Below are 20,525 nucleotides of genomic sequence, written 5' to 3'. Positions count from 1 at the left end.
TCTCTTGTTGCGGAGCACAGGCTCCAGACGCGCAGGTTCAGTAGTTGTGGCTAACGGGCCTAGTTGCTCCGCGGCATGTGGGATCCTCCCAGACTAGGGCTCGAACCCGTGTCCCCTGCATTAGCAGGCAGACTCTCAACCACTGCGCCACCAGGGAAGCCCTGTGTGTCCTTTCTTTTTTTTTTTTTTTTTTTTTTTTTGCGGTACGCGGGCCTCTCACTGTTGTGGCTCCAGACGCGCAGGCTCAGCGGCCATGGCTCACGGGCCCAGCCGCTCCGTGGCATGTGGGATCTTCCCGGACCAGGGCACGAACCCATGTCCCCTGCATCGGCAGGCGGACTCTCAACCACTGCGCCACCAGGGAAGCCCTGTGTGTCCTTTCTTAACATGTAGTTTAAAAAATTTCCCAGGCAATTTGGATGTTGACCCCACCCCTGGATATGCCCCCCAGGAGGGTCTCCCTCACCTCCCACCCACCTTGAGGACCCCTGGCCTGGAGGGAATCCAACCAGACAGCTTGTAAGATGTCACAATGAATCTTTTTATAGAATAGCACCAAACTTTGCAATGTGACTCCTTTTCCTCCCCACCCCTCTGCAATCCTTTGATTTGGGGTATTTCACCATGCTCCTCCTTTCCACGGATAGGGAAGGAAGACCATGTAGCCTGCCCATGGCGGTCTCAGTGGGCAGCTGGCTGCTCCTTCTGTCTGGCTGGTGGGACTGGCTGGCTTCCTGGGGTGGTGCTCACAGCAGTCAGAGCAGAGGCTGCTGAGGACACAGTTGCTTTCTGGGCTGGGGAAGGGGCACCTGGCTCTCACTCTGGCCCCTGACTCTTCCACTGATTGGCCTTGGGCTCTGGGTCAGTCATGTCACCTCTCTGGGCCTTTGTTTTCTCATCTGTAAAATGGGAATCAAAAATTTTCATCTGCCTATATCACTGAACCACCTGAGACAGTGTATGGAGGGCCCTGAAAAGAACCGTGGGGATGAGAGACATTTAATATTAAAGTATAACCACTTCTTCCTCTTCTACCATCTCAGTCCTTGCTTCTTCTGCTATCTTTGCCTTGGTACTACCTTACAAGTCGTGTGTGTGCGTGTTCTAGTTTATTCATCCAAAACAGTCTTCCGGTCCCTCTCTCCTATAGACCCCAGTACAAAGGTAACCCACCCTCAGCACGACAGAGAACACATATCAGCAGAGATGGCGGTGAAATGCAGAATTGAAACATTTATTATTTGGAGTATTTGTTTCATAATTTTCAGTAATTTAGAACTTTCTGAAACCAGAACTAAATCACCCAGAAAAATCTCTTCTTTTTGGTGAACAGTGTATGGTAAGATTTTTCCTTCCCTACCCTCTTCCCCACCTTCTAACACCTTTCATTTTGACCTCACTTTCTGCTCCTACCCCTCTGTATTTTTGTAAAAAACTTCGGGCTGACAAAGGTCAATCGCTTAATTAAAAAGTTATCTCCCTTGGGACTTCCCCGGTGGTCCAGTGGTTAAGACTCCGCGCTTCCACTGCAGGGGCACGGGTTCAATTCCTGGTCAGGGAATTAGGATTCTGCATGCCACGCGGCACGAGACCAAAAATTAAAAAAAAAAAAAGTTATCTCCCTCTACCAACCTGTGTACTCCCGGCTAGCACCTCACATTGTCATGTGACTCAGTAATGGGCAGGGACCAGTCTCTGCAGACCCTCACCAGGCTCCTGGGCTGGCCTGGCCACCACCTTAGCCAGACCAGGGTAGTACGAAGGGTGTGGATGTTCTGGGTGCCACTCTGAGGAACTGAAAGCCTGGCAAGTTCCAGCCAGAAAGAATCCCCAAGGGGGACCTGTTACCAGGAGGCAGTGTCCCCAGTGTCTTGCCATGGATGGGATTTGGGACCCTTTGATGAAAGACTGATTTGACTCACAGGGACAGAACAGCCACTTGCTGCTGACTTTTAGAGGCTGTTAGGCTAGGCCCAAGTCTCAGTCTTTTTAAAACGGGTCATTGCCAGATGTCACAGTGACTTTTTCACGGGAGGGGTAGGTTTGAGGAGTGGAGTGGTTAAGCACACAGCAAACCAGATCTTTAGCGGAAAAGTGATTTCGTGCAGGACTGGCTTAATCCTCCCACCTTGGATAGGCCACAGTTCCCGAGCTTGGGAGGAAGGGGGTATATGTCTCCTTCACCCATGGTATCCTGGACCACTCCTCCCCAACCCTCCCCAGCCCCCTGGCGCCCCCTCCCCACAGTGGCCCAACTGTGGGGAATCTTCTCACTAGTTCATCACCTGGGTAGGGGCTCCTCTGAGGCCTCTGCCAGCACCTGTTGAGGCACAAAAGCCTTTGGGAGATATTTCCTTTGCCAAACACACAAAGAACACAGATGCAGGGCATTTTTGTTTTTGGTGTGGTTTATTTTTTAAACCCACTTGTAGTTTGGGTTCAGCTGGAAAGCAGGACATACCGAGGGAGGGAAGGTGGTCGCATGAGCAGGGTTCTGCTGCAGCTTTGGCGGGAAGCCCCAGGCCCCTGCTCCGGGGAGGTAGGACCCGTCACCAGGCTCCCAGCTGGCTCAGGCGAAGCGGGCAGCCCTTCTGTGCAAGTGTCCCGAGCAGAGGAAAGTTGACATTTCTCTGATCTGCATCCTCAAAGGCTCAGCCTGAGGTTTCCCAACAGAGTGCCGGCAGCTGAGGGACAGGACTCCATGGGCAGGCCGGACAGTCTGTTGGACGAGGAACACTGGCCGGCTTCTGATGCCAGATAAGAGACTGGGGCTTGGCGTCTGGGCAGCCCCGTGGGGCTGCTCTTGTGGCGGCCTGGCTGTCTGGGCCCCCGCCCCTGCAGCTGCCCAGGGCGTGATCAGTGGTACGTTTCCCACACCCCCCTCCCCATCCCTCAGAGAAAATAAAATAAAATAAAAATTAGAATAAATACCGACTCGGCCAACATTTACATTTACATGGATGGACAGGACGATCCCCAAACTTTAAAGGTGTACAGACTGGTTAAGGAAGGACGAGCAGACGAAAGTGGGTTTGGGGGTGCACACTCTCGTGGAGGATGGTGGGGTCCCGCCTTGTTCGGGGGAGGCTGGGGGCCTTCTTGGGGCTGCGGTCCCGGAGCTTAGGCAAAGCCACAAGGCCATGGGAGCAGGAACAGGCCGGCTGCCTGAGGGGAAAACAATGACTACCTCGTCTTGACTGTCGGGGGAGAGACGGAGACAGGACCCACATCAGATGGCTGGACTTTGCCTCCTCTGTGCCAAGGAAGCCACAGGCGAGGAGGGAAAGCCACGCAAGCATTAGAAACGCAATATCCAGTTTAGCCTCCCATCAAATACATTCAGAGGTCAACTTGGATAGGGCCTCCCTCACTCAGCAGGGGGGATCTGGCCTGGGGAGGGGGCGGAGGTCTGGGGGCGCCCGCCTCTGCCCCCCAGTTCCTGTCTGAGTAGTCTCCCGTGGGAAGCTGCCTCAGTGTCTCAGATTTTAGGCTTTACTGTTATTTCCTTAAGAAAAAAAATTTTTTTGATGTTTTCCTTACATGTCTGAAAAAGTAGCAGCAACCCACATTTAGAAAAACAGCTTAAATTGTTATTCGGATCGGCCAGGAAGCGCCTTCAAGCAATGGAATATACTAGGCAAACCATATGTCTGGAGCCACGGTGACACGACACGTAATTAAAAATATATTTATATATGTTTACATATTTATACCTCGCTTCTTCCCCCTCTGGTCCTAACAGTCAAGGAGGGGCTGGCCATGAGGCAAGACCACCAAGGAAGGCTGTTAGGAGGAAGGGCATTAGGTTCACAGTGCCCGAGACGCTACTTGCTTGGCTTTCCAGGGGACGTCAGCCCCCTGAGTCCGTGTTATCTGGGGCCCCTTCATAAAGCTCGCTCTCTGAGCCCAAGGTAGGGGTGGGAGACCCACTCCCCTGCCTCCTCGACTTTCGACCTCACTCGCAGGCCTCTCTCTCCTTCCAGGGCCCTGCTTCATTCTCAGTAGATGTGCTCATGCATGCCCACGCGTGCGTGCACACACACACACGCACACACACACACAACCCCCCACTGGAGGGAAGCAGGGCCCATTTCAGCCCAGGTGCGGCTCTCTGAGGGCTGCCCGGGCGTGGCTGCTTGCCTGGCCTGGGCTGCCGACTCCTCGGGACCATGATTTCCCTGGTGCCCTCTCTAAGCATCCTAATATCAGCCCGGCTCTTCCCTCAAGGCCTCTTGTGGGGCCTCTGGGGTCCCTGGGTCCCAGGCTGAGCCAAAGGTGTAGGCTGAGGAGGAAAGGCAGTGAGGAGAAGCTTGAGAGGAAGGGGCCGGGAGGGCGAAGGCAGAGGCCAGGGGCAGCGTGGGCTCCTTGGCAGAGGTGACCGACCCACTCCAGGTAAACTGTGCCCCCATGCCTTGTCCCCCACAGGCTCTTTCTGGGGACAGCAGGCAGGTGGCAGCTGGTGGGGAAAGCCAGGAAGTACGGAGGAAGCTGCTCCCCACCCCGCCTGCCTGCTCTCCGAGACTCAACAAAGGGAATTTCCTCCAGCCTGACCGGACCAGGCAACCAGTGGGCCTCCAAGGTGACCCAGAGAAGGACTGGCCTCAACCAAGGAGCAAGTGAGGAAGCTGCTGGGCTCTGAGGTTGCTTTGCAGGGGCTCATCAAAGCGTGGGCTCCAGACCAGGAGATGGGCTGTGCGGACACCAGTGACAACCCGAAGCCAGCCTCCCAGGGCCCAACACGCATCCTCCTTTCTAGCCATCAGAGAAGGAGCTGCTCCCAGGACTCGGCCCCTCCAAGAACCCCCAGCCTCGTTCCCAGCCTGGAAAGCTGGTGGCTTGCTGGGTCCCCTGATGGTCCCCACGACTCAATGAATTCACCCTTTCCCGACAGCCCTGGGGCTGCAGTGCCACAGCCCTCCCGGGGCACAGACCGTGGCTATGGGCTAGGGCACCGACACAGCCCATTTAGCTAGCCCTGGGGAGCCCTGCGGGCCCCCCCCCCCATTCTCCCTCCAGTGAGAGCCTGGGACAAGACCTGTGTGTGGAGCGGGGAAGCATCACCGGGCGTTTTGGTTTTAATTCGCCAGCCTCGTTCTGAGCCCGGTTCACTATAAGGCCCCAGGGCAGGACGGGTTTAATGCTTGCCCAGCAGAGACAGTATCAGCCCTTTGAGGGAGGAAGCCAGAAAAAGAGAGAACGGAGGTACTGGAAGCCGGGGCCTGAGGGGCACAGGGTTCCAGCGGGTTCCCCTGCCGGGGCAGAAGTTTCCAGTTACCCTAATTGGCTACTGGCAAGCTGTCTGTGGCTAGAATCCTTCCAGCGGGGGCCGGGTTTGATCTCCCTCTCATCAGGGGGTCCTCGCGGTGCTGCTGTGTGGTCACATTGCGGGGCCCTTTGCGTTGAGAGAGGAGACTTCAAAGCAGCTGACTTTTGAAAAAACAAAACACAATGAAACAAAAGAGTGCAAGTAGAAGGAAAAACTCCATCTCCCCTCCAGGCCCCAGGCCCGCCCCCGGCCCCCTGGGCCTGCAGCTTGGGGGCTGAAGGGGGGAGGCTGGAAGTGGGGAGGGTGGAGCATGAAGGTTAGAGGAGCCGCCTCTGTCCCCCTGCTCGGCCGTAAGGACAAAGGCCGTCAATTACGGGCGGCTGGTGGGGACCGTGCCTGCCTTTGTCCTCCCGGACATCTGCTACACGTCGCCTGCTGCCAGTTGGCGACTGCGGCTGACAGCATGCAGGAACAATGCAAGCCCGTCTCCGACCCACTTTTTCAGCCTTCTGAGGTCCTTTCTGACCCAAGCTGTACCCTGCGTGCAGGCTGCCAAGGCCTCTGAGGAGTCGCAGAGATGAACCCCTTGCACACAGCCCTGCCGGGGACATGTTGCACGGGAGGGGGTGGGGAGGAGTGGAAGTGAGGAGGGGGAGGGCCGGGCCACCGTGAGGAAGAAACATGCTTCCCTTACTGGTGTGAGCTGCCGCATGCTCGGGCTGGGGGGCTCGGGTAGGGGGGCGCTCCTCCTAGGGCTTTGGTCCCTTCCCCGTCTGGCTCCATACTGGCCGCCGGCTCTGCTTGCCTTCCTCCCCATTTCTTTCTGCCGGCAGGGCCACCCCTGTCCTCCCGCCTGTCCATCTGGCTCTGTGCACCAGGTCCCCAGCTGCCCTCGGGCCACCCGCCAGGCCCCCTGGCTGTCAGGCTGTCAGTTTCTGGATGGTTCTGTTGTAGTACTGCGTGATGGGGGGCGTCAGAGGGTTCCAGCTGTTGGCGTGGAGCTCGATGACCTCCAGCAGCAGGGACCGGGTCAGCATCGACTCCGAGGGGCACAGCATCTTGTCGCGGGCGCTGGCCAGGAGCTCCGCCATCATCTCGGGCAGCTGCTCCTCCAGCAGTCGGCCTGTGCTCTGCAGCTGCGGGCAGAGAAGTGGGGTTAGGACGTGAGCTGGGCCCTGAAAGGGCTCCTGACCCACCTTGGTTAGGGGTGCTGGGGGCAGGAACAGGAAATAGCTGGATTATCCCAGGAAGGTGCAGGCCCAGGCCTCTGCCACAGGGCAGGAGGATGGAGAGTGTGGAGGGTGGACACAGCCAGTGCGAGAGCCCCCATTGAATACCCGATCTGCCGGAGGAATAAGAGGGGTCAGAATATTGCCTGCTGCCCAGGGCTGCCAGGAGGCCTCACCGGGAACACGCTGCTTCTCCCTTCATCCACTTGCCTCCCCCCCTACAGGAAGCCTTCTTTGACTATCGCCCACACCCTCAATGGCTGTGTGACCTGCTTCCTTCAAGAGTGATCAGGTGGCACCGTGTCAATTTTCACTTGCTGGGATGTCTCTCTGGAAACGAACTTGGTCATTATTACCTGCATGTGTCCGTGTGGAACCCGAGAGCGGGGATGAGGTCTCCTGTTTCTCTCTTTCCTTCTCTCCTGCCCCCAGTTGCACCTACACACCCCCAGAACTGACCCCTGCCCACACTTGTGACGCGAAGGGGAGGAGAGAAATATGAACTGGGGCAGGAGGCCAGCCAGAGGGCCTGCCCCCAAGAGAGGCCCCTGGTCATCTCGAAAAGCCCCTTTAGGAAGAAGGAGCCCCGATCCTCTGGATCAGCGCACCCTCGGCCGGCAGCCCATGCAGCTCCTCTCTCTATAATCTAAGTCCCCATCTCTGCCCCACCTCCAGCCTCAGCCCACTCATGTTTTCAAGGCTCTGCCTTCTTCATGAAACCTTCCCTGACCTTTCTGGCCCACTCTGACCTCTCCCCTAACTCCTCAGGGATGCATGCTCTGTACCCATATTCATTCTCTACACTGTTCCATCCACTCTGTGCATGTGACAGAGGTCTCTATCTCTAGCCAGACCACAAGCTGTCTGGAGGCAGGGACCATGCTTTCTCCTCCCCTCCTATCTCCCCTGCCTGGAGCCCCGGCGTGCCCTGAGTGTGGGCCCTGGAATCCCCTCTTCTCACCACGCTCCACTCTGAATGTCCCTGGGCTGTTTCCTTTCTTTCTTTCTTTTTTTTTTTGGCCACGCCGTGCGGCTTGCAGGATCTTAGTTCCTCGACCAGGGATCAAACCTGTGCCCTCAGCAGAGGAAGCATGGAGTCCTAACCACTGGACTGCCAGGGAATTCCCCTTGGACTGTTTTCTGAAGGCACAGCTTTGTCCCTGTAACTGGGCCAAAGCCAAGTGTCTGAAGGAAGATCCCGGAGAGCAGTGGTCACACCTTGGGAATAGGAGTGGGACCTCCCATGGGGGCTGCTTGGAAGTGGACAGTGCCAACCTGGGGGTTCAAGCCTCAGCACCTCCTCCCAAACCCCACACCACTGAAGCCAAAGGAGATATGTGGGGTGCAGGGCATCATCTAGAATCTCCTAAGTCATTTGTGTGGTGCACCTGGCCGAGGAGGAGGTGGTCTTGGGGGCAGAGGGAGAGTGGACGATGCTAGCACTCCATCCTTCCCGCCAGAGAGCCGGCAGTTCCCTCTCCTCCAGCAGAAGTCCACATCCACTCAGGAAGCCGTCCGCCACCAGCCCCGCTCGACACGCCCTTGCCCTGGACCCGTGGATGCCTCCAGTGGTCCTTGAGCCCCCATAACTGTTAAGGCGAGAGGGACGCACAGGGTCTGAGGTGGGAGGTGTCTAAGCCACGCTGCTTACCTCCATTGAGCAGCACAGGACGGCATCTTCCTTCACATCCTGAGATTGCAAGAGCTGGAAGAGAGCGGCAGAGAATTCCGCTTAGGGGGGTGCGCTGCTCTCAGCCGCCTGCAGCCCAGGACAAGCATCTCCAAGGGGCGGGCCAGAGAGGCAGCCCCCAAAGGCCGGAGGGCAGCAGGAGCACTGCCCCAGGAAGCAGTGATTTCTCTGACGGGATCTAAGCAGCTAGAGGACCGCCGTAGTCACGGAGCGTGGGCATCCCAGCCAGGTCAGAGGGCTTGACTAGAGGCCACAGCAGAGCAAGGCCGCAGGTGGGTATGAAGGCAGCGGCGGGCATGCTGGGATCATCAGCTATGAGCAGCTGGTCAGCAAAACTGAAACTCGCGTAGATTTCCTGATTAGTGAGAGGGGCTCAGCCATGGTCTCAGGTGCTCCTGGGCCCTGGCTATAGGAGGACTTGCAGAAATCACAGCAGTCTTCTCCACGGGCCCAGCAATGTGAGCCTGCAAAGCCATACAGACCGTTCCAGAGGCTGGAATTGCTTCCTGACCAAGGCCACGGCCAGGAGGGTCAGCACGGGGACCGGCCACCCCCCGTCCAGGCTTTCCTCTATGTGCTGCACTTCATTCTTTCAATCTCTCTCCCTCTCTCTCTAAATTGAGACATAACTCACGTAACATCAAGTTCACCATTTTTTCTTTCTTTTATTTATTTATTTTTTTGCGGTATGCGGGCCTCTCACTGTTGTGGCCTCTCCCGTTGCGGAACACAGGCTCCGGACGCGGACGCTCAGGCTCAGCGGCCATGGCTCACGGGCCTAGCTGCTCCGCAGCATGTGGGATCTTCCCAGACTGGGGCACGAACCCGTGTCCCCTGCATCGGTGGGCGGCCTCTCAACCACTGCGCCACCAGGGAAGCTCAAGTTCACCCTTTTTAAGCCTACAACTCAGTGACTTTAGATTCACAACGTTGTGCGACCATCACATCACTACTAACTCTAGAATATTTTCATGGCTCCCGAAAGAAACCTGTACCCATTAGTGGTCAGTCCCGTTTCCCACGCCATCCCCGCCCCTGACAACCCCTAACCCCTTAATCTCTATAGATTTACCTATTCTGGACATTTTATACAATGGAATCATATAATATGTGATTTTTTTTGTGAATGGCTTCTTCCACTTATAACGTTTTTAAAGTTCATCCATGTTGTAGCCTGTGTCAGTTCTTCATTCCTTTTTGGGGTTGGAAGATATTCCACTGTATGTATACACCACGTTTTGTTTATCCACTCATCAGTTGATAGACATTTGGGCTGTCTCCACTTTTTGGCTGTCGTGAACAAGGCAGCTATGAACACTTGTGTACGAGTTTTTGTGTGGACATGGGTTTTCATCTCTCTTGGGTACGCACCTAAGAGTGGAATTGCTGGGTCATGTGGTAACTCCACGTTTAGCTGTTTGAGGACCCGATAAATTGTTTTCTACAGTGGCTGTGCCATTTTTTATTCCCTCCAGTAGTGTCTAGGGTTCTGACTTTTCCACAGCATCACCAATATTTGTTATTTTCTGCCTTTGCCCCCATTTTTTCCCAGGTCATTTTCCAGCTTTCCTTGGAGACTTCTGGATCACTCCAGCCCATGGTGCCCGCCCCTGCTTCTCACTCCCGAGCACCCCCTGCCTTTCCCACTGCTCAGCATTCCACACAAGTGGCAAGACATCTTCCAGTGTGAACTGTGGCCTCTTGAAGGCAGGGCAGTGTGACGTTCATCTCCGCTGCCCTTTAACACCTAGCACAGCTCCTGGCAACAGTAGGGATTCGATAAATGTGGGTCAATGTGATTTATGCATTGTTTTTGTTTTTTGTTTTAAAGGAAGGGTGGAGGGTAAGGAGAGAGCACAAGAGGAAGGCATTTTTAGGGTCAGCTTCCTTGTCCACTAACCGAGAACTAGAGTCAAGGTTTGTGATCTGGGCATGACGTGTTCAAGCAGGGTGAAATCACACACAACCCCAGGGACTGTTCTCACTGTAGACTGGAAATCCAAATTCCACACACCCTCCTTAACTTCCCCCTTCTCCTGTCATATTGCAGCCATCCACCCAGCCCAGGGTCTCCCCCAGCAGAAGCCACAAGCGGTCACATCAGAGGGGGTGCTGAAGATGCATGTATTAAATGTCAAATGAGTCCAGGGGCCAGATCAGTGTGGGCTGCTCTGACCAGAGATGCTCTCAGGGACCAGACCTCCTTCCTCTTTGTATCTCTGCAGGGCTGGGCATTAACTGGTCCCACAGTAGACACACCGAAAAAGAAAGCATTTGGGGATGAAGGAGCAGAAGTAGGTCTCAGGCTGCTCAAAAGATGAGCTGGTGGAGAGCAAGGGACAAGCCGGGGAAGGTAACAGCGTCGGCCATGCAGTGACAGGCGTTGACGGCCATTGGCGGGCATGCTCTGCCCACTGACACACTTCTGACTCTGGGCCTTTGTGCTCTTGTCACCCAGGAATTCTCAGCCACCACCTGTCTGCAGACCTTCCTTCCTCAGTTTACTCAGGGCTCTGCCCCGACATCACCTCATCCACCAGGGATTCCCTGATCGGCCTGTGTGTAAGTGATCCCGCAGTTCACCTCCTGGCTTACTTCTCTCCGCAGCATCTCTCACCCCTGACATACGATCTATTTGTTTGTCTGCTATCTCCCCCAGGGGAAGGCAAGCTCCAGGAGGGCAAGGCCTGTTTGGTCCATTCTCTTCCCGAAACCTGGCACAGTGCCTGGCACATAGTAAGCACTTGGAAGTATTTGCTAACAAATATGCCTTGAGTAGCAAGGAGAAAACCCACCCATCTGGGAAAGTCTGTGAGTGAGGAGGGACTAAGCTTGAGCCGCAGCCCCTGGGCAACTCACCCCAGTGCACGCGCTTGGAACGGCGACAGTGAGCGGGACTTGGATACCGCCACCCCACAGACTTCTCCTGTCAGAGCAGACACGGCACAAAATTATCATCAGTGTGTCTGCGAACGTACAGTGTTTGTGGAAAGAGGCGTTGGTATGACTCCCTAAGTGGCAATGTGGCAACACTGTCAACACTACAAGCGTACAAACCCTCGGAGCAGCGATACTACGTCCAGGAATTTACTCCACACGTGCCCCCCGCTGCCCACATACGCACCATGACATGAATATAAGGTTTTTGCTGCACTTTTGCAAATAGCTTGAATGGCTACCAGCAAGGGGACTGGTTAAATTATGATGATACATTTGCGCAGAGGAATACTCTGCAGCACACAGCTGTCCACCCTCCTCCCCATGCCGGTGTCTGCTTCTGGAGTTTTCTTGCCCCGCAGGGCTGCAGACCCTCAAGGGGAGCCAAGGGAAGCTTCCACTGAGTCAGTGTCTGGGGGGATTCTGGGGGTCACACTAGGAAGGACCTCTCTCATCTAGCAAACCCTGGAAGCAGGTTCTGGAAAAAGCTGGGGGGAGGTGACTCACCTTGCAGCAGGCGTACCGAGTCATGGGTACTGGACCACGGGTTGGTTCCAGCATCCAACCCAGCCTGCTCTGGGAGGGGCTGGTTCCAGGACTTGGAGGGCCCTGACTGTCTCTGGGGGAAGGTGGGCGTAGCCCCACTGACTCTGCACGGAACATGAGGACAAATATTAAGAGAACTCTGTGAGGTTTGCTGGGACTTCTTTCTGAGGGTAACTTCGTTCCTGCATAGGTTTCCCATAGTGCTTAGCAGGAAGAGAAACCTTAAAATAAAAATTGCTGGTAGAAATCACAAGAAAGGGGGAAAGTGGGGTATCTGGTGGGAAGGGAACTCCCAGAGACAGAGTGGGTGGTGGCAGCCATCTGGGGACGAGGGGAGCAGGCAGAACTGGGAGCTTATGGGAAGGAAGAAAGGGGTCCTGCTCTGGGTGCACCTAGCATGTTGGCTGACACATAGTAGGTGCTAGTAATGACCGTCACGGGAAATTGAGATGAACCTGGGATCATGTTCCGTTCTGAGACCAGCTTCTTAGGGGTCCTGGGGCTTCGGGACATGGGAGGTAACATGATGGGAAATACTATGAACAGCCGGGGCCGGACAAGTACTAGATGCTCTGAAGTGTGACTGTTTCTCCCTCCAAGTGGCCCTCCGACGTCTGCCCGCACTGCGTGGACAGCGTCGTGGAGCCTCATGCTTCTGCAGCACTTGGCCCGGATGAGCAGGTGTCTCTTTCCTTCTATGGCCCGAGGCCCGCCTGCCCTCCGTCTGCTCCCCGGTGACGGTTCAGAACTGCAGAGTCGGTCCAGGGCTTCCCGTTCCTCCTTCCTTTCCCGCATCTTAGTGACTGGACTACCTCCTCCCTTCTGCACACCCAAACCCCCGCAGGCCTACTCCCTCCCTGGGGGCCTCTGGGCTCTGGGGGGACAGACTCAGGGTGGGGACTCTCAAGCAAGGCTGTGGGCAGGCTCTCACCCCAGAGCCTCTCCTCCCACCTTATCTTTCACTGGTTGTTTGGGAAAGTCTGTGTTAAGCCAAGAATCACATGGAGTGATAGGCCCTCTCGCAAATGGCCTGCTGGGTTTTCTCAAGGAAGTGGGGGAGGACTGGGAGGCTTTCACTGGACTTTTCCTTTGCAGTTGCTGAGATGCAGAGCTCGGGAGGGGAATGGGTGCTGCAGACCACGTCCTACCCTCCCCCAAACGCTATCTCGGCCTGTCTGTTGCCAGCTTTGGAGGGCGGACCCTTGGAGCCTTAGAGCTGAAGGGCTGCAGAGAGGACGTCCCCTCAGCCCCCATCGTCACAGCTGGGAAGTCCCACCCTGCTGCTCTGTGTGGTGGAAAGAGAGGCCGGCTGGCCTTACCCCGGGGTAGCACTTGATATACGCTACGGGGCTCCCTCCCCAGGACCCCTGTCAGTGTCACTCTGAGAGGCTCCAGTGCCTCTGAGTGATCAACGGCTTCTCAGGAATCCATCCTTGACTTGCTCTTTGTAGGCAGTGTCCAAGGGCAAGACCTTTCCACCCTTTTCTGTCTTGGCCAAAACTTAACCTGTTTTGTGTTCCATTTCTTCATGGCTTGCTTTCCTAAAAGACAGCTAGTTTCTGGATAAATGAATCCCTGCTGGTACACTGAGGGGGCCAACTCTGTTGTTTATGCGTGTTCTATTTGGGGTCTTCTGGAGACAACGCTTCATTTAACTCCAAGCAAATCTCAGAAAGTGGTGGCAACTTGAACAGATTCTTGTCCACCCGTGTTCCCAACAGCATGATTCACAATAGGCAAGGGGTGGGAGCAACCCACGTGTCCACTGATGGATGAATGGATAAACTAAATGTGGTCCATCCATATAACGGAATGTTATTCAGCCTTAAAAAGGAAGGAAATCCTATCAGTCACATGCTGCGACATGGACGGACCTTGAAGACCTTATGCTGAGTGAAATAAGCCAGGCACAAAAGGACAAGTATTGTAGGATTCCACTTATATGAGGGACCTGGAACAGATTCATAGAGACAGAAAGTAGAATGGTGGTTGTCAGGGGCTGAGGAAGAGGGACAAGGGAGTTAGTGTGTAATGGGGACAGAGTTTCAGTTTTACAAGATGAAAAAGGTCTGGAGACGGATGGTGGTGATGGTCGCACAACAATGTGAATGTACTTAATGCCACTGAACTGTCCACTTTAAAATGGCTAAAATGGTCAATTTTATGCTTGCTTTTTTTAAAACCACGATTTAAAAATGGTTTAAAAGCAGTGGCAGGGAGCAGGTACTCCTTGGTGGGCAGGCCATTCTCTGCCTGGACAGGACTGTCCCTCTTCTCTGCTATGGCTCGTTGGAAGAAAAGCTGTAGGGATGGAGGAGACAGGGATGCCGACCTGGGGGCTGAAGGCCCCCGGGGTGGGGGGAGGAGCAGCCCACTCATCAAAGTCTCTGGCACAGAAAGGAGTGTGGGCGGGCCGGGGCAGGCACCCTGGAACAGCGAAATGTGTTTCTTGGACGAGAATCCAAGGCAATTGTGCGAGCCCACACAGTGTTTGTTCGGAAGCTAATGCATTCCTGTCCTATTGTCTCTGCCGGAGACTTGTTGTGGGCACACCCTTCATATCCTCCCTCGGGGAGAGGCCAAGGTGCTTCGAGTCAGGCTGTGGGCGGCTGGACAGCAAAGGGAGAAAGGCAGCCTGGTGGGAGCACCTCGGAGTCCCCGGGGAAAGGAAGCCAGGGCAGGGGCCATGCCGCCCAAGGAGTGCCCACAGTGCAGCCAGGCTGGTTGCTTGGGATGCCACCCTGTGGGGAGGGAAAGAGGGTGCTGATGGAGGGACCCTGGGCCGTCTTCCTGTGCAGGAGGGGAGCGAGCGCTGGAGATCACAATTTCTTCTAGCCACCACCCCCCCACAAGCTCCCCCAACCACCTCAGCTCACCAACAGCTTGGTTCCAACCCTGGTAGAACAAACCCAGACAGCCTAATGCAGCCCCAGTAAAAGCTCAGCCAGTCCCCCCACCTGCAGGAGCCCCTCTTTTGCAGGTAGTCAGGGGTAGGCTAGGAGCAGCAACAAAGGAGCAAAAATGAGGAGATTTCAGAGTGCATGTGATTGGCTGGTTTGCTGGGGAACAAACCCAGAGCTCTGATTGGCTGGCTGGGCCTACAGAAGGGCAGTGGCAGGATACCCTGCAAGCATGGAAGAAGTCGTGGGAAGAGGAGAGAGAAAAAGAAGAAGCAAGAGTGGGAGGTGCGGGCTTCCCTGGTGGCGCAGTGGTTGAGAGTCTGCCTGCCGATGCAGGGGATGCGGGTTCGTGCCCCGGTCCGGGAGGATCCCACATGCCGCGGAGCGGCTGGGCCCGTGAGCCATGGCCACTGAGCCTGCGCGTCCGGAGCCTGTGCTCCGCAACGGGAGAGGCCACAACAGTGAGAGGCCCGCGGACCGCAAAAAAAAAAAAAAAAAAAAGAGTGGGAGGTGCAGGTCTCCAGAGGCTGAGGAAGCCACAGTGATGGGCACAAGCCTTGACGGGAGGGAGAAGGAGGCAGTGCCAGAGGAGATGGCCTCGAGGTGTGGCACGTGGTCTAGAGTGGTGGCCGGGGCGAGGAGCTGCACAGGGCCACCTGCATCTCAGGAGGGCCCTCAGGTTTGAGTCAGGGCATCTCCACCCTGTGCCTCTGGTGGACCTGGACCGGCATCTACAGCTGAGTCTAGAGGACAGCTCCTGATAATGACCTTGAGTCTTCAAGAAGAGGGTCAATTATATCTGGGTCTCTTCAGGGAGGCAGGGAAGTAGAAAATCTAGCCACAAGAGGCTGTCATCAAAAACGTGCAGAAGGGGGGCTTGCCTGGTGGCGCAGTGGTTAAGAATCTGCCTGCCAATTTAGGGGACACGGGTTCGAGCCCTGGTCCGGGAAGATCCCACATGCTGCGGAGCAACTAAGCCCGTGCGCCACAACTACTGAGCCTGCGCTCTAGAGCCCACGAGCACATCTACTGAAGCCCGCGTGCACCTCAACGAAGAGGAGCCCCTGCTCTCCGCAACTAGAGAAAGCCCACACGCGCAGCAATGAAGACCCAACGCAGCCAAAAATAAATAAATAAAATAAATAAATTAAAAACAAAAAACAAACCAAAAAAAACGTGCAGAAGGTTTGGCTTCTATTCACTAAGAGTAACTCCGGGGCTTCCCTGGTGGCACAGTGGTTGGGAATCCGCCTGCCAATGCAGGGGACACCCGAACCCGGTCTGGGAAGATCCCACATGCCGCGGAGCGGCTGGGCCCGTGAGCCATGGCCGCTGAGCCTGTGCGTCTGGAGCCTGTGCTCCGCAATGGGAGAGGCCACAACAGTCAGAGGCCTGCATACCGCAAAAAAAAAAAAAAAAAAAAAAAAAAAAAAGAGTAACTCCGGGCATGTCACTTAGTCACTCTGCACTTCAGTTTCCTCATTTGAGAATGGGGATAATACTTGCCTAGAGTTGTTTTGTCAGTGGAGATAATGCATGTGAAAGAGTTCTGAAAAGTGCAAAGCTTGATGCAAATGCAAGGTGTTATTATTGTTATTAAATGTATATCTTCATAAACATGTATCTTTCCTGAAGATCTCGACCCACTTTGTAATGTACCATCCCATTTATCCCCGTGACACTCTTGTGGAGACAGGGAAAGGACACAGGCATTATTATCTCTGCTTAATAGACAGAGAAACCGCGGCTCAGTAGTTCCGTGACTTACTTACACAAGCCAGACAGACAGTAAGTCTGGGAAGAACTAGAAAGTGCTTAGAAGCCCTGGGTCAGCATCCTCTTTCTTGGGGAATTACTTTAATTTCTCCCACATTAGCTAATTCTTACTTTGCTGGTTGGAGCTCATAATTCTTAATTTTGTTGATTGGTGATGATAATCAATCCGGGCCTTCACAAAACTGAATTGATTTTACCTATTCTTTTTCTGCATTGGCCACCATCTATCCATCTATGCATGCATGCATGCATGCATCCATCCACCAATGCATCCATTTAGCCCTCCATTCCTTTATCCACCCACACATCATGTATCCAGCCTTCCATCCACCCACTCATCCTTTCACCCATCTTCCCATCTACCCATCTATCCTCTCACCCGCTCACCATCCAGCCATCCATTCAGCCAGCCAGCCGTCCTTCGACAACATTTATGGAGCACCTACTATGTACTAAACGCTGTGTAAGTACCTGGATAACAAGGAGAATAAAACTTGTAACTTAGAGTCTAGTAGGGAAAACAGAGAGATTGCGCTAGGTATATGGGGTTGGAGCCTGGGACGGAACGGTGGTGGTGAAGAACACGCCAGGCATGTGCCACAAGTGGCAGCACATGGCATATGCACAAAAACAAAACAAAACAAAAAAGGTGAACTAATGGAGTGCACTGGTGAATAACAAGTATTTCAAGAGGCTGAAATATACGGTGCTGGGGGAGAGAGAGCATACGATGATAAAGAAGGCTGGGACCACATCCTAAAGGGCTCTAGATGCCATGCTACTGGGTTTGGATTTTATCCTAAAGGACTGCAGAGCCACTGAAAAGAATTTCAACTGGTGAGTAGGATCATACTATTTGCAGTGTGGAGAGTAGACTGGAGCTGGTGGGCTGGTGGGAGAATTGGAGGCAAGGAGACCAGTGAGAAATTATGGCGGCTCAAGTGAGGGCAGGGACAACGGGAGGAGATAGCTTAGGAGGCAGAAGTAAAGGTGAGGAAAAGGACAATGCAGCAGACGGATAAGCCCCGGGTTCGGGGCTGGTCCGCGGCATAAACTGTGGTGCCACCAGCGATATCAGGAAGGCAGGAAGAGTGGGTTCTGGAAGAAAGGAATGAGTTCAGTGTTAGAAATACCGAGCCCACCGTCCTTGCGGGTCATCAGGGAAGAAGACTGGTGGGAGACTGGCCACCTGTGACTATCAGTGCCCAGGTGTGAGTCAAGGCCACAGGTGTGACACGACCTGGGGAATGACATGGAATCAGAGAAGATGGTAAGAGCTCCAAACCCGGAAACAGCAACATCGTAAGGGCGGCAGAGGAGGAGGAACCCCCAAAGGAGGAAGAGGGTGGTCAGGCAAGTCGGCAGAGCAGGAAAACATGACGTCATGGAAGCCAAGGGAGTGCTAAGAAGTCAAGGTCACTTCTTGTCGACAAGGTCAACAGTGTCAAAAGCTCAGAGAGGTCAAGTGAGACAAACAATGACCAGGGCCCCCTGGATTTGGTGATTAGGAGAGCACAGGCGACCTCTGCCATGATGACTTCATGCAGGGAGGGGTGGGTGGAAGCCTGGGTAATGTGGGGCTGGAAAGACAGAGCAAGGTCAGGATGGGGAGAGAGAAAGAGCTGACCACTGCTTTTTCTTTGGGGGTTTCTGTTCTTTCTTCTCTGTCTCTCACTCTCCTTTCCTCCTCCGTCTCTCTTTTTTGGGGGGCGGGGCAGGGAACTTGCCTACGGAAGAGAAGGGTAGGGTGCTAGGAAAAAGAGACTGGCCCAGGGTCCAGGGGAATGGTCGGTACAGCGGCAGAGACTTGAGCAGGGGCAGAGATGAGCACGTAGCGTGCGGGAGAGAGGAGAGGACAGATGCCTGGATTAGCCTTAAATGAGACAAAGGCTATCGTTCCCCTGAAACGGACAAGAAGCACTAGTGTGTGACAGGTGCCCGTGTAATGCTCACGCTGCCCGGCCTGTCTGGGCAACTAGGAGATTAGTGTTGTTTTACATTCATTACTTACTACCGTCACTCTGTGACTGCCTGCATTTCAGACATCCCCAGGATAGGGGAATTTGCCCCAACTGTCACTTTTCCACTAGCCTAATAAGAAGCCCCGGTGTGGCAGCTACGGTCAGATGTCAAGGAAATTCATGGTTCTGAACTGGACTTCAGTCCAAGCTTGTGCCCTGTGGTCTGGCTGTCTGCCCTCCTAACTAAGACGGGCAGGCGGGCAGGCACCCTAACTGTGGACCGGGCGCCCTGGAGGGAATAATTAGCCTCCTTCCTGCAGAGCTTGCAAACCGCCCGTACAAAGTGGCCACAGTAAATGTCACATGGGGGAATGCTTCATCCCACAGCTGGCCCCAGGGGGTGGAAACGTAATCTGGGGCTCAGAGCAGACACTGAATCCTTCTGCAGACACCAGAGCCAGAGGACGGGGCCATGGCTCCAATGCCTCCTCTTGGGGGCCAAGTCCTGGCCGGTAGCCTGGACAGGAGGCGAGTTCTGTTCACGTAGTCCCTGCAGACATGAGTTCCCGGGACCCTGCGTCGGTGTTTGAAACATCAAGGACGTTGGTCGTGACTGCTCTCAACACCTTCCAGCTTCTCCTTTAAGGCCCTTGCCTTTCCTTCTAGAAGCCTTGTCTGTCCTCTTCTGTATTCACTGCCCTGATGTCCATGGATCTCTCTTAAAGGGTGAACACAAAATGCCCGAGGTAGCCCTGAGGTTTTACCTTTCAGGAGGGGTCTCCTGAGGGCTGAGTCAAACCTTCCGGGTCCTCAGTCAGTACCTGGCTTACATTTTTTGGAGTGCTGACTCCAGATGCCAAGCTCTGAACTTCGTGCATGTTTTAAAATCCACTTTATCCTTTTACCAGTTTATCTGAGTTAAATACCATTGTAATTATTCTCATTGTATAACTGTAGAAACTGAGGCATGGAGAGTGAAATGAACTCCCCAGGAGTGCACGGGTAATGGAAAACCGCCTTTGGAACCCAGGTCTAGTCTGCCTCCAAAGTCAAAGGACATGACCACTGCCCCATGAGTAAGTCCCACATACATAAGACTAATGACGAGAGGTCGGCAAAAGGTGGGGTGACCCCACACCCCAGTTTGCCTGCGATGGTTCTTGTGTTCATCCCAAATAATTAGTAATATTCCTTTCGCTTTCAAAAGTGCCCTGATTAGGAGGGTACCTTATCATAGTCGCCTAGACAAGGGAAGGGGCACTGAGGGGCTGGGAGCCCCCCGTCTCCCATCACCACCCGACCAGTCAGTACACCTCTGGCCTGTTCCACCTCCCCTCCTGGTGTCTAAGTGCTCCTGCCCATCTCTGAGCGGCTCGGCAGGTGGGGTGAGGAGAAGGGCTCCGAAGGCGGCAAAGCGGCCCTGCTCCCAGCGAGAGGCGGTTATCGCTGCAGATCAGGATACCTGCCGCAGGGCCTCACCTGGCCTCACTTGGGCTTGCCAGCGAGAACCTCTCTCCAAGGATGGGAGCCGGAACAGGACGGAATTATGTTAACAGGCTGCTGGCGGGGCCCTGGGGAGAGCCGTTGAAGGAGAGGCAGATGGGAAAGCAGTTGTTCTCCAAGCTTCCTCTGGTGGAGCCTGGCCAGGAGTGCCTGGCCTGGCGGCACTGGGTGGCACCTGGGACCGTCACTCCCTTGACAGTACCCTCTGGACGCCCCTCTGAAGGAATGACTGCGTTTTGCGTCTGACTCAGCATCAAATGGCTCCCTGAGACAAGGGGAGGGGTTTGGGCTGGCTGGGGCCCAGGCCTGAGGCCTGGGACAGTGGGCAGACACCCCTCACGGGGCCAGTCTCTGAACTCACAAGTCTCTCCCGGTGCCCACCAGGCTGGGATCCCCGGGGCGGCACAAGGAGAGGGCAGGGAAGGGCAGGGCGGCCGGGCTGCCATCTGCTCTTAGTGGGGCCTCCCCTGGCCCCTGGCCTCTTCCCTTGGCTCTCTGCAGCCCCCCCAACCTCCGCCCCCCTGAGGCCTGGACTTGACCTTGCTGGCTTTGGGGGGAGGGTGTGATAAGCGTCTTGGTGGAGGGAACTAGCTGCCTGCAAAGGCATTTTCCGCTCGCTAAAGTAAACAATCAAACAGGAAATTAATCGAGAAACCCACATCAATGGAAGGTTCAGGTTGTGATTTTCACAGCCCCAGAGCCAGGAAATTCAAAGTT

General features: G+C 54.8%; 1 protein-coding gene across 9 annotated transcripts in view; it reads right to left on the bottom strand.

Moving 5' to 3' along the window:
* Window positions 1-2,390: 2,390 nt before the first annotated feature.
* Window positions 2,391-20,525, bottom strand: part of CTIF (cap binding complex dependent translation initiation factor) — a 313,773-nt gene continuing 295,638 nt past the window's right edge. For all 9 annotated transcript variants that reach the window (XM_082641323.1, XM_082641324.1, XM_082641322.1 and 6 more), the window contains 2 exons: window positions 8,147-8,200; window positions 2,391-6,402 (listed from right to left, as the gene is read on the bottom strand). In XM_082641323.1, coding sequence (XP_082497449.1) covers window positions 6,187-6,402; window positions 8,147-8,200 — 270 coding nt within the window. In that variant the 3' untranslated portion in view covers window positions 2,391-6,186. The remainder of the gene's footprint in view (window positions 6,403-8,146; window positions 8,201-20,525) is intronic.

This window comes from Mesoplodon mirus (assembly GCF_964341445.2).
Source record: "Mesoplodon mirus genome assembly, chromosome: 13".
Lineage (NCBI taxonomy): Eukaryota > Metazoa > Chordata > Mammalia > Artiodactyla > Ziphiidae > Mesoplodon > Mesoplodon mirus.
Note: the sequence above shows the minus strand (reverse complement) of the source record. Positions and strands in the feature narration are given on the sequence as shown.